Here is a 15,353-nt window from a genome sequence, read left to right as displayed (position 1 = left end):
TGAAAACATCAAACCTCGTATGTTTTTGGTACTTTACCGGTGCTATGTAGGTGGGCTAAACACCGGAAAAGGCATGACGTATGCATGCCTTTCACAAATGAAAGCAAGCGGATTTTAAAAGGCAAGCCCACGAACCAATGTAAGTGACAGACGTGGCATGGGCGTGGTTTCAAGCCCAAAGAGAGATTACAGAATGGACGGAGCACTTTGTGCTCGCCCATAATGAGGTAAATAAATACTGATAAAATAGCATATTAAAATGGAATGTATCTATACTTAAGGGTGGAGCGCAAACACGCCTTGTATTTGATCCTTGGATTCTGAACAATAGATATAAACAGCGAGAGGGCTCAGTTATACTTGTAATTGGAATAAATAAATAAATGACAAGTGAGGAACTGCAGAACGACTGCATGAAGCTGGTACAGTAAATCAATGGGAAGTTAATTTAAGATGACTTTAGATGGTGTCTGCTAGAACAACCCTCATTAGATCCCTGATTTTAGTGTCTGCTGCAAAGACCTATAAGAAATCTACTGGCTGAATGCAGAAATCCCTCTATTTTGGACTCAGATTCACATCTTTCTGAGGTCTATAAAGTAGAATTGTGTGGACTAATAATTCAGTAGCTTGCTTTTGACCTTCCTAGAGACAATTCGGAGAGTGCCGTGTTCTAAATACATGGTGAGGCTGAGTGAATATTGCTATGAGCCTTTGTTCATTTCTGATTGGCTGCCCCTTAAGGCCAGAAGCGTCTTTGATCATGATAAAAGTGCAGGGGATCCACGAAACATATTTGTATATGTAAACCAAATCGTTCACATTTTTATAACTTCTCTACCTTTTTCATGCAGTTATTATTGGCATTATTTTGATTAGGCATGTCTTGTTTTTAATATATTTGTCTGCAGTCTATTAAATGCAAGTCATATTTCTGGAAAACCTAGTCCAATTCTCTGCAAACACCTATGTGACCTAACTCTTTGCTTAACCAAATATTCTACCAAAACTATGTGACGTGCTGATGGTTGACAATATTTTGGGGGTCATTATGAGTTTGGCGGAAGGAAAAGGCCGTCTGCCAAACTCCTGCGGTCAGGTTGCCGCTAGTGCGACCGCCTTCCCGGGGACCCCATTACGAGTTCCCCACTGGGTCAGCGGGTGGAAATGGTGTTTCTGCTTGCTGACCCAGGGGGGAACAGCCTACAACATTGACGCCGGCTCATAATTGAGCCGGCGGCAATGTTGCAGTGCGTAGGATGCACCAGCAACGTTGCGCTGTTCACTGTCTGCAGACAGTGAACAACGCGACGGGGCTGGCCAAGGGGGTCCCTGCACTGCCCATGCCAAGTGCATGGGCAGTGCAGGGCCCCCCCGGTACCCTCTGCACCCTGTCTCCGCCAGCCTTTACATGGTGGTGCTACTGCCATGTAAAATCTAGCGGAGAGGGGAGTCGTAATCTCCAGGGCGGTGCTGCTTGCAGCGCTGCCCTGCAGGATTATGATTGCCAGCATCGCCAGTCCCTCCTATGGAGGTAAACTGCCGGTGCTGGTGGTCCGATTGTGGCGCAACGGTCACGGTCGTACTGTGGCAGTCAGACTGCCGCCAAAGTGGTTGGACCACTGCTCTGGTGGCGGTCAGACCGGTTATAATGAGGCCCTTTATCTTGCATTGAGGCTGTCTTTTCCGAATTTTTCACATGTCCCATTTCTTCGCTTAAGTCTTGTCTAAAATTAACTGTATTTTTAAAAAATATATCTTACACTTTCGCCATTCCTACGAGCTGTAAATGATATGAGATGTATAACGAACATGACAGTAGGCCCTGAACGGAGATGTGCATCCGTTTTCAACCTAATTGCTGTCAGCAGCGCATATTTACTCGGTGACTGTACGATTTAGAGCATGAGCTGCTGAAGCACAGCTCGGAAACATAGAACATTGCTTGCTGTTCCGTATTTCCGAGCTGTGCTGTCTGAGGCTCATGATCTAACAGTACCCCCACAAACTGCCTCCGTTGAACGCCCTAGAGCAGCGTCACCCATGTTCTATAAATGAAGCAGATGCTCTCCGTGGAACATTTGCCAAGCAGCTGTTTAAAAATGCGAACATAACACACACCCAGTCGCACATGACTGCAGGATATATTCCAGTGTGCCATCGTCTGAGGTCACTTAGAACTTTTTGGTGGAAATACCCCTGTTGACGCTTTCTAAAGTCTACTCTTTAGACTGAAACAGAGATACCTCTCTTGAAGAATTCGCACCGCCAAATTTATTTTGAAATAAAAAGCCCCATAACTTCACATGGCTTGTGTATGTAAAGTAAATCCATCATATTATTTTCTTGTGTTTAGCTCTTAACGTAGTTGTTATTTTTTATCAGAACTTTGGAGTTAAGTACTCTTTGAAAGGCCATTTTTGCGGAAAATGTTGCTTAGCGATCAGTATCGAAAGAGGAGATTTGCTCTTTTCAGCAAGTGCCTTAAGGCATAGCTACGGTCTGGTTAGAGATGGGATTAAGAACGTTCATTCTCGTTGCTAACCCTGTTGACGAAGTGCTGTAGCGTGAAGTAACAACACAACTTCTTAAATCTTTTTAATCCGAGCCATCAGCACCTGTTCGCTGACTTGAGAAGTGGAGCATGGAATAATTCACACTGGCAGAACAGTCCTATCAGTGATATTCATTAACATCTTTATTTTTTTAGTCTCCATATTTTGGATTAAGAAATTTGATTTACCAAATAATGCATGCACATCCACTCAAATCCAAAAGAGAGAACTTGTATTTTACTTGAGGCTTTTTTTGGGGGGGTGATGGGGGATACATAAAAGAGAAAGTGTGAATGGTAGTAGTCCTAGATATACAGGAACTAGGCAACTAGTCACTCAGCCAGAAGGAGAGCGTGGTCAGCTAATGACACCCTCATGTTTCGTCAACATTGGTTGTATGATGGAACCACGCATGCGGTACCCCGATACCCCACACCCACCCTGAGCCCTAAACCCACCCTCCACCCCCAAAAATAAAACAACCCAACACCTAAAAACAAAATTACCCCGACCCACCCACCACCCTGCCCCTAAAAACAGAAGTACCCCAACCCCCACCTTTAAAAACTACCCTTATACCCCCCACCCACCCTGAGCCCTAATACCAACCCCACCCCCAAAAATAAAACTACCCAACCCCTAAAAACAAAATTACCCCGACCCCCACCCCGCCCCTAAAAACCCAACCTCTGCCTGCCCTGAATACAAATTACCCCAACCGCCCACCGCCGCCCCTAAATACAGAATTACCCGACCCAATCCCTAAAAACCCACCCCCTCCCTAAATAAAAAATGATCCCGACCTCCTCACCCCTAATAACCCGCTTCCCCACTCGCCCTAAATACAAAATTACCCCAACCCTCGCCCCTAAAAACCCGACCCCCCCCACCTGCCCTGAATACAAAATGAATCCAACCCCCCACCCCGCCCCTAAAAACTCGACCCCCCCACCCTAAATACAAATTTCCCCGACCCCAACACCTAATAACCCGCCCCCGCTCTAAATACAAAATTACCCCAACCCCGCCCCTAAAAACCGACCCCCCCCACCCTAAATACAAAATTACCTGATCCCTAAAAAGCCACCCCCCACCTGCCCTAAAAACATAATTACCCAACCCCCAAATGCAAAATTACCCTGACCCACCCCTAAGGCCCTGACTGCCCCACCCCCAAATACAAAATTACCCCGCCCTTAAAAATCCGACCCTCCCACCCCCTAAATACAAAATTACCCCAACCCCCCACCCCGCCCCTAAAAACCATAGTACTGACTCCCTCACCCCTGAAAAAATAAATAAAAAAAAAAACCTAACCACCCCAACCCCTTCACCTTCCGCCCCCCTAAAAACTACCCCCAACCTTGCCCCAGCCCCACTTTTACCCGACCGCGTCCTCTCCCGATTGATCTTCCTTTTTCTCTGCCTTAACCACGCATGTGCGTTGTTCAGCACATGCGTGGTTAAGGCAGAGAAAAAGGCCTGCATTGTTCAGGCAAGCGTTATTCCGCGTGTGTGAACAACGCAGGCGTGGTTCCGGACGCGTTGTTCTGGATCTTTCCCATCAACATCATATCTTTAGACTGTTTGAAAGTCACGCTTACGACATAAGGCCACTTGGCAGCTACGTTTAAGAGTTTAAGCCGTGTTGTAGGTTCCGCGTTTGGTGCTACATGTTTTGAGTCCATGTGCATTTCAACTTCTCTCTTAGGACCAAGTGCTCTCTGTAGCACCCTTTACACCTGCACAGCATGACTAGTGCCAGGATTCTGTTCTCACTAGGGTCCTTGAAATGCTGATAGTGCTTTCATAAACAGGAGAAGTAGGTCTAACTCTCTCAATAAAGTAAGGAGCGGTGACCTGCGCCCAAAGACCGTGTCTTTGATTTCCAAAAGGAGGAGCCTTCTGTACTCTAATATCGTGTGTGTGCATCTGTATAAGACAGTCTGGCTTTCTAGATTAATCCATGTCTGTGCTCTTATTGTGGCTTCACATTGTTCAGTTTATTGTTCGAGTAATTTTGTTTCTCTTGTCAGGAACAATTTAGTATTTGAGAATTTCTTAGGAAATTCAACTGTACCACATCCTGCTTTCTGCAGTGTTTACAATTCAGTGCCTTTGAGTAACCATAACGTCAGTTGTCGCATTGCCAGGCTAGCTTGCGAAACCAGACTTTTAGTTCATTATACACAAAAATTGCTTGCCTCGAGGCCTTTCTTTTCTTCCCCATACACAGATTCACACGTTTCCAATCAGGTAGGCGAGCGGACTGAACATTAGAAGTGATAGAGAATGTTTGAGGACGAGCAAAGTTTCTGCGAAAAACCAGCGATCTCACCTGAAAAAGAGCAACCTTTTTATTGCCACTGATCTAACTCAAAGGAACTGCACTTGAACCGACCCAGGCACTGTGAATCTGAGCTTGTGCACCAAGCTTGCTGGCCTGAATCTTACTCTGATTACTTGCAAATCTCTCTGCACACTTTTGCCTCCTATCGGTTTGTTGTTTGTCAGCATGGGACTCCAATTTTCAATAACGACCAAAAGAATTGTGATAGTTCATTGGTTGTGGGAGAGCTTCAGCTAATGTGCTGTGGCCGCTCCACCATTAACATTTCTCAATTGTATTGGGAGCTATCTCATTGGCTGAAATGAAACTTTGGAGAGGGGCAACAAATGGGCACAAGTCTTTTGCCGACGGGAGCAATGAGAGCAGAGTAGAAATCAGAATTATTAAGAGGGTTGAAAGCTGCTAACAGGACATGTAAGGCCTGCTCACTGGGCTGCTGTTGGCTAGCTCACTGGCCACCTCGAGTATGCTCATGTGCATCTCATCGGTATGCTCATGGTCCTACAGACGAGATCATGGTCCTCCTACTGGCATACTCAAGGCCGTCCCATTGGCATGCTCAGTGGCCTCCTTCTGGCCCTTCCATTTGGTGCACTCAGTTGCTCCTTTCAGCGTACTCAAGGGACTCCTTCTGGCGTTGTTATTTCTGCCGTTCTCACATGCCTCCTATCGGTGTCCTCACCTGGCTCCTGTCAGTGTGCTCACATGCCTCCAGCTGGCCTTCTCACTGGTCTTCCATCAGGGTCCTCTTTTACCTCTGGTTGGCGTGGTCTGGACTTACTTTCCCTTATTTCATTGTCATGCTCCTTGGACTTTTCCTATCATGTTATTTGACCCTGCCTTCTTTCTTTGACCTTTCCTTATCATGCTTTTTATTTTTGCCTTTTAATTTGCTTTGAGCTCCATTGTCTTGATCACAGGACTCCAGTTGCCATGGTTATGGGAATTGTATTACATTTTCCTTTGAAGTTCAGTTTCCAAGACTATTGAAGTTCCATCGCATTTTTAATTGGAGTCCCATTGCCCCCGCTCGTTGGAGTTAGCCATGTTCATTTGAGTGCCTTTTAATCTGAGATGTTTTAATGTTCTACATACATTCGACTAAAGTCAAATACATGCACTTACAGTTGTGTGGCATCACAGAGATGTAAACTTTCCTACTTTCTGGGCACCACAAATATTTTGCAGAAATATGTCTAGAAACCTGCGATAGATTTTCCTGGTTTATTTCTAGAAACTTTAGTTGAATTTGGTTTCGCAGGACCTCTCTCCAAACACCACCCAACGCCCCCAGGTGAACAAACGCACGTGTACCTTTTTTCTTCAGTGTAACAGTCTTTTTTTGGATAAACTCTACTCCGTGCACCTGGTCCAACCTTGGGATGTTTTTCTTCATTTACCGCCGAAGATAGGAATTAATTCCTTCACTTAGCAGTAGTTTTCAAGGTGGGAAGGGTCATAGACGAGTTTGTAATTAAATATATCGCGTACGTTTTTAATTGTGCTCAGAAACTCGTGGAATCCTTTAGCAAGTGCAGAACTAAGTTTTACGAATTTGCAAAGTTCTTTAGCAAACCGATGGGCAGTGAGAAGGGCAGTAGAGCCGGAACGACAAACTGGATTCAACTGTGAGCCCAGAAACCAGCAAAATCATATTCTTTGCCAGATTATTGCATTTATTTGTTTACATTGTGACATTTAAGTTACTGCACAAAGCCATTACTTTCTAAACATCACACATTCATAAGAAATAAGAAAATTAACAATACAAGTCAGTTAATCAAAGGGATGGTAAAGAGGCTTCTCTCCACAAGCACATGGCGGAACAGGGAAAGCCATGGAATAAGAAGCATGCAGATGAGTAGCAGTAAAGCCAACCATTCGTAATTAATGGACTGTAAGGCCCTGTAAGGTCACAACAGGTCTTATACAACCAGATAGCAAGGCGAGACCTACATTTGGGGACAACTTAGAGGAGGTTCAAGTCTAGGGGAGGCAGCAGAACAAACAGGGCCTTTTGTTGTCTTGGGGCTCCTATCGCCCCCTGCCGCCGTTCCCCGAAAAACAAGACCTCCATGGTGAGAGTGCCGGTGGCGCATTGGAAGTGACGTCACAACTGCCGACCCAACACAGAAGAGAGTGGGTCAGGCAAGTTCTTTGCAGCCCAGGGAAGGACGTGTTGGTCCCCTGCACCTGAGTGCCTAATGTGCAGTACTTCTCATTCGCCGAACACTTGCAATAAGCCGTCGCTGGCTTCAGTAAAAGAGACAACACCTTTTGTGTAAAGTAAGACAGTTTTTTGGCACAGTGCAGTAGAACATTTTCGGCTATCGCGTTCATTCCTAACCCTAGCTGTAGTTAACAGGACATTGCCACTGGGATGTGCAATATCACTTATACGCTGGAACGACCATTGAGTCAGTATGCGTCGGAGAGACACTTCCTTGCTGGACATTACATTAACCAGAAGGGAGTCACAGTTAATCACGACCCGCAGTTAGGGGATAAGTAGGTGACTTTCGCTACTGTTATTCAAATTGTATCATCCATGGCCATGTAAGGAATAGATCCTGGCAGCTAGGCCGACGGATTAACGTCTCTCAGGCACATCATTTACTGCGGGATAGAAATGTTTGTAGTCGGGACGGGTTACGAGTCTGCTGGCTTTGCCATGGCTCAGAGACTGCGGTCCTGTGTTTATTAATGTGCGTGTGAGCTAGAGATGAGGCCAGCAACCCAATGTTGATCTGGCATTGTTGCTAGGCTGGGAGGAACACAGTCCCATATAAGCGAGCACTTTTTGGAAAACAGAATGCCCTAAGAGCACCTCCCACCAAGCTTCTCAATCTGAAGCAACGTACAGTACTTCAAGTAGGTACTGTCCCGTCCGAAAATAAACATTGCGGTTTAAAGGGCCATCCACTGAATGGCGTCACAATACGTGTAAAAACTCAAGACGACCTCATCAAACAATGGAACATGCCAGAATGCCTGTTCTTAGTGATTGCTAGAGATGCTGTGCAGGGTTAATGGAACTGTGTTTTTTCTCTACATTGGGAGCCCATTTAAGGCTAAAAACATCTCACCAGTACTGGGGAGGTGTGGCTGTCCAGTAAGGGCCATTAATAGGTAATGTTCAAAAACTCGTTTCATTATTGCTTCATTAAAGAGCAAGAGTGTCGCCTTTGGGCCCTTTCAGAAGGATAAAAACAGTTATGTTCAGTGAAGAGGACTAAAATATAAGTGAAAATAGAAAGACACAAGGATTATTGTGTTTGTTACAATATGGTACTATGACTACACATTAACTGTCAGTGCTTATGTCGGTTAATTGCCATGTCAATTAAAGTCCATTTTATAATCGTTGTACGGGACTAATTCTGACTGGTATAATTCTGCTGAATTACAGGCATTAGTTGGCTAGCTGAATTACCTATTAACTCTGAGGCAAGCAAGAAAACATGCACTCCTTTCCCTTGAGTCACAATTAAAAGCAAGTCATAGTAGGGGTGCAGTGGGCCCGTCACACCCCTGTTCGGTAACACTGCACCTGCTGCACTAGTGATATAACCTAAATCCCGGGATCTCCCACGGAAGTTGTCCGATGCGTGATCATTCTGGCCAGCTGTGGCTGAAACCATACACTGCTTTTGCCAAAATGGTGCTATATTACACTGCCCCAGTGAAGAGAGAAGTATGTTTGAAAGCATTGGATCTGTTATGGCCATGATTTGATGTACCGCAAATTGTTTCTGCCCCCTTAAGAAGCGCCATTATTGACATTAACCCAGCACTCACCACACTGTGTTACGTGAACAGGACAGTAGAAGGAGGTTCCAGACTGGTGGGTCATCCTACCTGTGCAAGTGCTATCTTGTAATGGAGTATAACGAATGATGAGGTGAACCAGGGTCTGTAGACCAGCTAACGGCATACAAGAAGTGATAGCGTCAGCCTGGGAGGGTCTGTGCCAGTTCCTGAAGGTCCCTGGACATTATTGGCACCAAAGGCCTCTTCAATGTCATGGGATGCAACAAGGCTTATTTCCCCTAGACCCAGGCAAGAGGATTGTCAAGGCACCAGGCCACCACCGCTGCAAACCGGAGAGGCTGAAAAGTGAATAACGGACAAATGGATGGCCATAGCTACATTAACGCTGACAAAAAGAGAGCAGGATGTGAAGTTGGAAAACTGTCAAGCAGTCAGCTGTCTTCCCTTGCATCCATTCGTGATAGTACTCACACTGCCACTTGAAGTTCTCAGATGCAGAGCAGTCCTTCTTTGACACTTACAGTAAATGGTAGCTGTCTCACTTTGAAAAGCGAAAGGATAAGATGGTAAAACCAGCATCCACCCCCCCCCCCCAAAAAGGACGAATTACCATATCCTGCGAACCAGGAACAGACCCTGGCTCATCCGGTGGTGGCAACACAGCTTGCATTTGAAGGACAGGTAAGACACACTGAAGACACTGCAGTGGGGCCCCGCACACTGCCCTCGCATCTCAGGAGCACAGACAAACAGGCACCTCGCAGCTATACTGTCATGTCCACGGTTGGACGAGGACAGAAAATATACCCAAGAACCAAAGACATAGTGACCCCATTAACAAATCAGTTGGCAAAAAAAGTGGGCCACATTTCCAAATCTGGCCAGTTTCAAGCTTGTAAAAACATTCTGCATTGCTGTTTCGCAAGGTATGGGAGACTGCATACATTTGTGTTTGCTGCAGCCAATGTTTGCAGTAACATCAGAAGAAATCCACAGTAAAAACCGGGCCACCAGACCATAAAACAGGCCCACATACATCCCAAAAAATAGCCTGAGCACTGATTTATGATACCGACCCTTCGTGCACTGCCAGATAGTCCTATAGGCAGCCGACGCTGATCCTTTCCTTCCCACCCAAGGAACCTCATCAAAGGCCCCTCATGACGCAGTGTGATGAAATAAAATGGATTGCTCTGGGAAGTATGACATGAGTACGACCGAGCAAAGCACCTGCTCCTGGCTCGCCGCCTCCTCTTGGTGCAGCCTGTCAGAATGCCCTTTCGTCTGGTAAGCATTGGTGACACCGGGTGCCCTGCCAGGAGACATTGGGCCCACTGCACCCTGCAGGCGCAACAGATAGGCCGCATGGATGGAGAGTGACAGTGCTTGAACAAAATGGAGGAGCTGCAATGTAATGGTACTGCAGGGAAAACCTACACACAACAGGCTCATTTATAGACTCATTGCTCCAGCTACACAAGGGACATGCGCTCAACACCGCGTAGCACACAAAGTGCTCTTTAACATGCTCTCTACTTGGCTAGAGAAGGCTGAAGAGTAAAGGCAGTATTGTTACTTTCGATAATGGGAACATGCACCAGAAGTACATCTTGGAATATTATAAATATTAGTATTTGAGTTTCCCATTTTCTGTTTTAGTGTTGTCTAATTTTGTGTGATAATTTTGTGTGCCCAATGGTATCCTGCTTGTACGCATACTACAGTGTCCATCATCATGAAGTAGTGAACTCAGTTGTTTGTATTCATGGTTAGAATGCTTGCGCTTTAAGAACAATCAATTGTTGATTTTTTCTAAGGTATTCTTAATGTGGATTTATGGCGGCTTGAGAGGGGAGGGTTAATCAGTTTGCCTTGACCTAATGGTTCTGCACCCAGATTGTTCACAGCAAGCAGATTGTTTATTAAGGGGGGTAGGATTGTCGCATTGAGCCATGACGGCATCTTTCCAGTACTTTCATTATGCATCAATATACCTTTTCACTCAATGGTACAATGATTGGTCTGTGTTTTATTACTGTAGTATGACTTTTTTGGTTTTAGTTATTTGTGCTTGAGTAAATAAAATGTTGCTGTGCCTTATAATTCCATTTGTTGTTGTATTTACCCATAATGTCGAGTGCTGGCCCGCTTCCACAGACCAGTGCTCAAAGCTTACTTTACACTGTTAATGATGGTGTAATTCCAACCATAGTTGTATCTCCTGAAGCAAAGAATGCCACATAGTTTACTCCCTAGGTTAGAATGACACGGTGCAAACCAAGAGTAAATTCATCCTTTGGGTTCTACTTGCTGTTCTGCTTAACAATCAGCAGCCTGTGCCATTAGGGAGCAGGTCATAAGCTGCCTTGCCTAAGGTTGCTTCCATTGTTGGAAGCTGTGGACATCACATGCTCAACATCCCTTTTGTACCTTGTGTCTTGCAGACCGGAGGATTTGCTCCCCGCCCTTCATCGAGATGATGCATGAGCGAGGAGAGGACGCCCTGCAAGTGATTGAGAAGAGTGGCCTAACTTTTCCATTCAGTATGTACCATGTCCTCCTTTGAACACAAAATTGGGTTTGTACTGAACGTATGGTGTGCATCCTGGGAAATGTATAATCCAGAAATCCCATATATCATAGCCTCCATCAAACAGAAGCACCACAGTGAGACAAAGATCAAACACACACACGTTCCTCCTTGAACTTACTCAGGTTAAGGGAGAAATAGTGATTTATTTTTCAGCAATGTCTAGCCAGTTCAGTGACATAATTTGACTAATATAGTGACAGGGTATGTGACGACACGCACATTTTGACCCTAGATTCCACAAAGTGACACCATGCCCACTACTGACCAAATAAACATGCCATTTTGCTTTTATTTAAAGATATGTTTCTTGAAATCTTGAGCCCAGAACCGGAGGCTGCCAGTGCTTAAAAACAGACACAAACATGCAGGTACTGAAACTAGCAAAAATTAAAGTTGTGCCTACTTTTCCAACATCATTGGCGTAATTGCTCAAATTACAGTGGTTGTCATCATCCGCATTACAGTAGCACGTTCGTCCTGTAGCAAACCTTATTTGACGCCCATGTCCCAGGAAGGTAAAAAAACATTTAGTTAATACGTGGGGGTCCCTTATAGGAGCAGCCACGGCGGAATTGGATTCCCATTGAGACACTTGTGATTTCTAGTTTCTTGTTATCTTGTACAAATAGGACCTTACTAAGTAATTTAAACAAGGGGGCTTCTTGCAGGTGAGTGCGCACCGATTTGTATTTAGTCTTAGTAAATGCTGTATTTTAGCAAACTGTTACATTTTTTTGTCAAGAATGTAACACAAGTTTTTAATAAGCCTCTTTGTGGCAGTTTCCCTATATATTATCTTTTAATATATCTATTTGTAGTGCTATTGTGTACTCTGTTGCCTCAGAGCGTGAATATGTGCAATAACTGATTCTTTCTTAAAAGGCACTTCCCTCCAAGAGAGGTATTTTGTATTTGGTGATCTTCTATTCCTCTGTTAACTCGTGAAACATGAGGAAAGCTGGAGGTTAAGGGCCAGATGTACGAAAGGATTTTACCCATTCTGTGTCTATGGGAAAAAGCTTTCGTACATATGGCCCTAAGTTCCCACATATTCTCTCCCATGTACACCGATCGTCTCAGTAACCCTGAGACCGCAAGAGAGACTGTTCATGCATTCGCAGTTTAATGAGAGGTCCATACTTGATGGACCCTTCCTCATTTGATGGGCTGGTCCGTGGAATGCGAGCAAATTGGTTTCAGTGAGAAAAACAGCAAACAATAGGCGCAAAAGAAACGATTGAATTTCTAGATAATATGACAAGGTCTTCGTGTACAAATAGCATTATTCAGGAATGAAAAATGAAAATCTATATAACAAAATTAATTTAAAATAAAAAGAAAAATGATACTTACTTGCATCATCTAAAAAAACAACTGCAGCGGTCAAATCAGAGCATTAAAAGTGAGAAACGCATACATGCATGCTCTCGAACGCTAAGTAAAATGTCCATACAATACACACGCAGTGTCTGGAAGCTGATAATGAGCAGGTCCAACCTTCAGCACTAGTGGTAGTCAGTGCCACAAAATGCGAACTGTCAACAAGCTCTCCGTGCCTTAACCACTTAACAATGTAATAACTGTATCCGCTAATATAGTTTGGTAACTCAAGTAAGTGAAATGGTGTTGGTAAACAGCGTACGCTGTATTGAAAGAAGCTCAATCGGTTCCATCATCTTGAAGTGTGTCCGCTATCTACGTAATACCTGTTTTTTTTAGCCTGTGTTACAGCCTTACACGGTCCCAGCATGGAACTCAAAACATAGAATTGAATGTCATAACTAACAGATTCACACTGACTTTCCTAGTTGTTATTCACGCCATTTGTATTTTTCTTGTAACCTCTGAGTTACTTTCCGTTGCACTTTGAAAGGCCTAGCGAAATGAATGGTTGCTAGACTGCTTCGGAGTCTACAATACTCGAAACACTGTTATAACCAGGACTCCTGTCCGGCCAGCATTTGTCACGTGGTAGCGTACCCAGTCAAGCCTCTTCATCTCTGCCAAGTAGCCCCAAGTCATGTGCTACATCTTCTCCCACTCCTAGCTTTACAACTTTTCCAAACTTTAACTGGATTTAAAAAAAATCTTTTAGTAAGGTATGCCAAATCCCCCACCTTAACGTGTTTCTTAAGGAATCTTTTTTAAGATGTCCACAAATTAGTTGAGTGCCTTGTTACAAGTTTGTGCTTCGTGCTAAATGGGCATCATCCAGTTCTAGACACTAACACATTTCAAGGTCTCCACCAGAATGTTATGTTCTAAGCTTCTGTCTCAAGCAGCCAGGAAACTTGTGAGTTAATTTGCATTAAATGCATGATTTCAATGTTCTCGGAGTCAAAATTGTAAAAATATCTAACCAGGTAATTTGACATATTAATTTTCTCACCTGTTTATTTGACACGTTTTTATAGTGCTCCCACACCATGAGATAGAGCAAGGACTCACAATATAATATGAAGAGTGACATTACACTCTTACATCAAATAATAAACAGTGCGAACACAGCAGAAGGGCATGAGGTAGGGATCAAGAGAGGTTCGGGGATGTAATGGAGGTTACAAAGAAACAAAGAGATAGAACTACAGATGGGGAGTGAGAGGGATTGGGAGAAGCAGGACAAGAGAAGTGGAGGGTACGGAAAGGGGAACAGTGAGCGCACCCAATCGGAACGAGAACAAAGGGCTGGGTAGGTGGGATGGAGAACAGCAGGAGAGTGGGGACACAAAAGGAAAGGGAGCCAGTTGAACATATACAGCCAGACGGTAATTGGCCGTTTTGAGTGAGATAGAGTCTGAAAAAGTTGTTTTTAGGTGCTGGAAGAATGACAGCAGGGACGGTTAACCCTGAAGTTAATGGGGAGAGTTTTGTAGCAGAGTAGCCTCCTTTGAGAGGGATTGGTGCTGCACATGGGAGGTTGTGGTGCTTGGGGTTTCCAGTACCAGTTTGGTTTTGTTTCAGACTCTTCTTATGCCACGTGTTGTGGAGGCTTTGAAAACCCAAGCCTTCTATGGCATTTTCAAAAGCCTGCCGGTCGGTAAGTGCTTGGTCATATTCTAAGGCATGCTTGTTATTTGCATGAACAACACACACTTGTTTAACCCTCAATTGTTGCTCAAATACCCCTTCAATAGGTTCCATGTAGGCTTTGCAAGACATTTTTTCTGTAATGTGACTAACCGGTTTCTGGCTGGCATTGTATAATGAGGTCAGTAGTGGGCAAGGCGCCAGTAAAGAAGCTCCTGAGGGCGTCCTGTTCATTCCATTCTTACTTAGACTGACTCTGAACTTAGGCAGCATTGCTTCAATAACTCTCCTGAGTGCCTCTTTGTTGATGGCAGTCAGGTTGCATGTTATGACAGCTGGTTTGTAGTCCAAGGACATCTGAAAACTGGCGACATATGGGAGTGCAGAGAGCTGCCTTTCAATGAAACACGAGTCACAATGCTTTCCCTTCACCACAGGTCCCACCTATTTTTTAGGTCCGAAGTTGGCTATCGTTGATTCTCCCAGACCACTTAGTTAACTCCCTAGAACTGGACAAACACTCCCAGCAGAAACAATAAATAATGTACTGATACAAAGAATGTGGCACTGGCTTTCATGTGAAGTGCTGCTGTTGATCTGTCTAGATCTGTGGCATGAACAACCACAGGAGAGTGTCTTGCCTTGCTTGCTGCCTCATCCTAAGATGGCCTTTAAGGCGAAAAATGCACCTTTTCATTATATGAATTTCCTGCAAGAAATAAATGCAAGACACGAAATTTGCCCTGCCTAGTTATTGTATCTGCCTATCTCATCTACCCTTTTATCAGTTTGTTCCAAAGGTTATCTGCCTAACCTCAAGTTACTCCATTGGAACTTTGACAATCTTTAAATACCGTAGCCCACCAAGGGCCTTCTGCAGTGTCTTTGGCAGCCAGGAGTCAAACATAACTAAAGCAGTGGCCTCCTTTGAAGCCCGGGACTCTCATTCATTGATATGAGCCTTGCACTCTGTGAGGAAGTAGACCTGAGTGCCCCAAAGGATTGTATTAAACTTTGATCATGGAGGGACTGAAAGAAGTAGGCTTTAGATGGAGCT

General features: G+C 44.5%; 1 protein-coding gene across 1 annotated transcript in view; it reads left to right on the top strand.

The window, feature by feature from the left end:
* The window catches only part of ITPK1 (inositol-tetrakisphosphate 1-kinase), a 480,681-nt gene that overhangs the window by 375,708 nt on the left and 89,620 nt on the right, over window positions 1-15,353 (top strand). Inside the window, exon 6 of the mRNA XM_069208217.1 lies at window positions 11,121-11,219. Coding sequence (XP_069064318.1) covers window positions 11,121-11,219 — 99 coding nt within the window. The remainder of the gene's footprint in view (window positions 1-11,120; window positions 11,220-15,353) is intronic.

The sequence above is a fragment of the Pleurodeles waltl genome, chromosome 9, assembly GCF_031143425.1.
Source record: "Pleurodeles waltl isolate 20211129_DDA chromosome 9, aPleWal1.hap1.20221129, whole genome shotgun sequence".
Classification (NCBI taxonomy): domain Eukaryota; kingdom Metazoa; phylum Chordata; class Amphibia; order Caudata; family Salamandridae; genus Pleurodeles; species Pleurodeles waltl.
The sequence above is the reverse complement of the archived record's forward strand: the minus strand, read 5'-3'. Positions and strand labels throughout refer to the sequence as shown.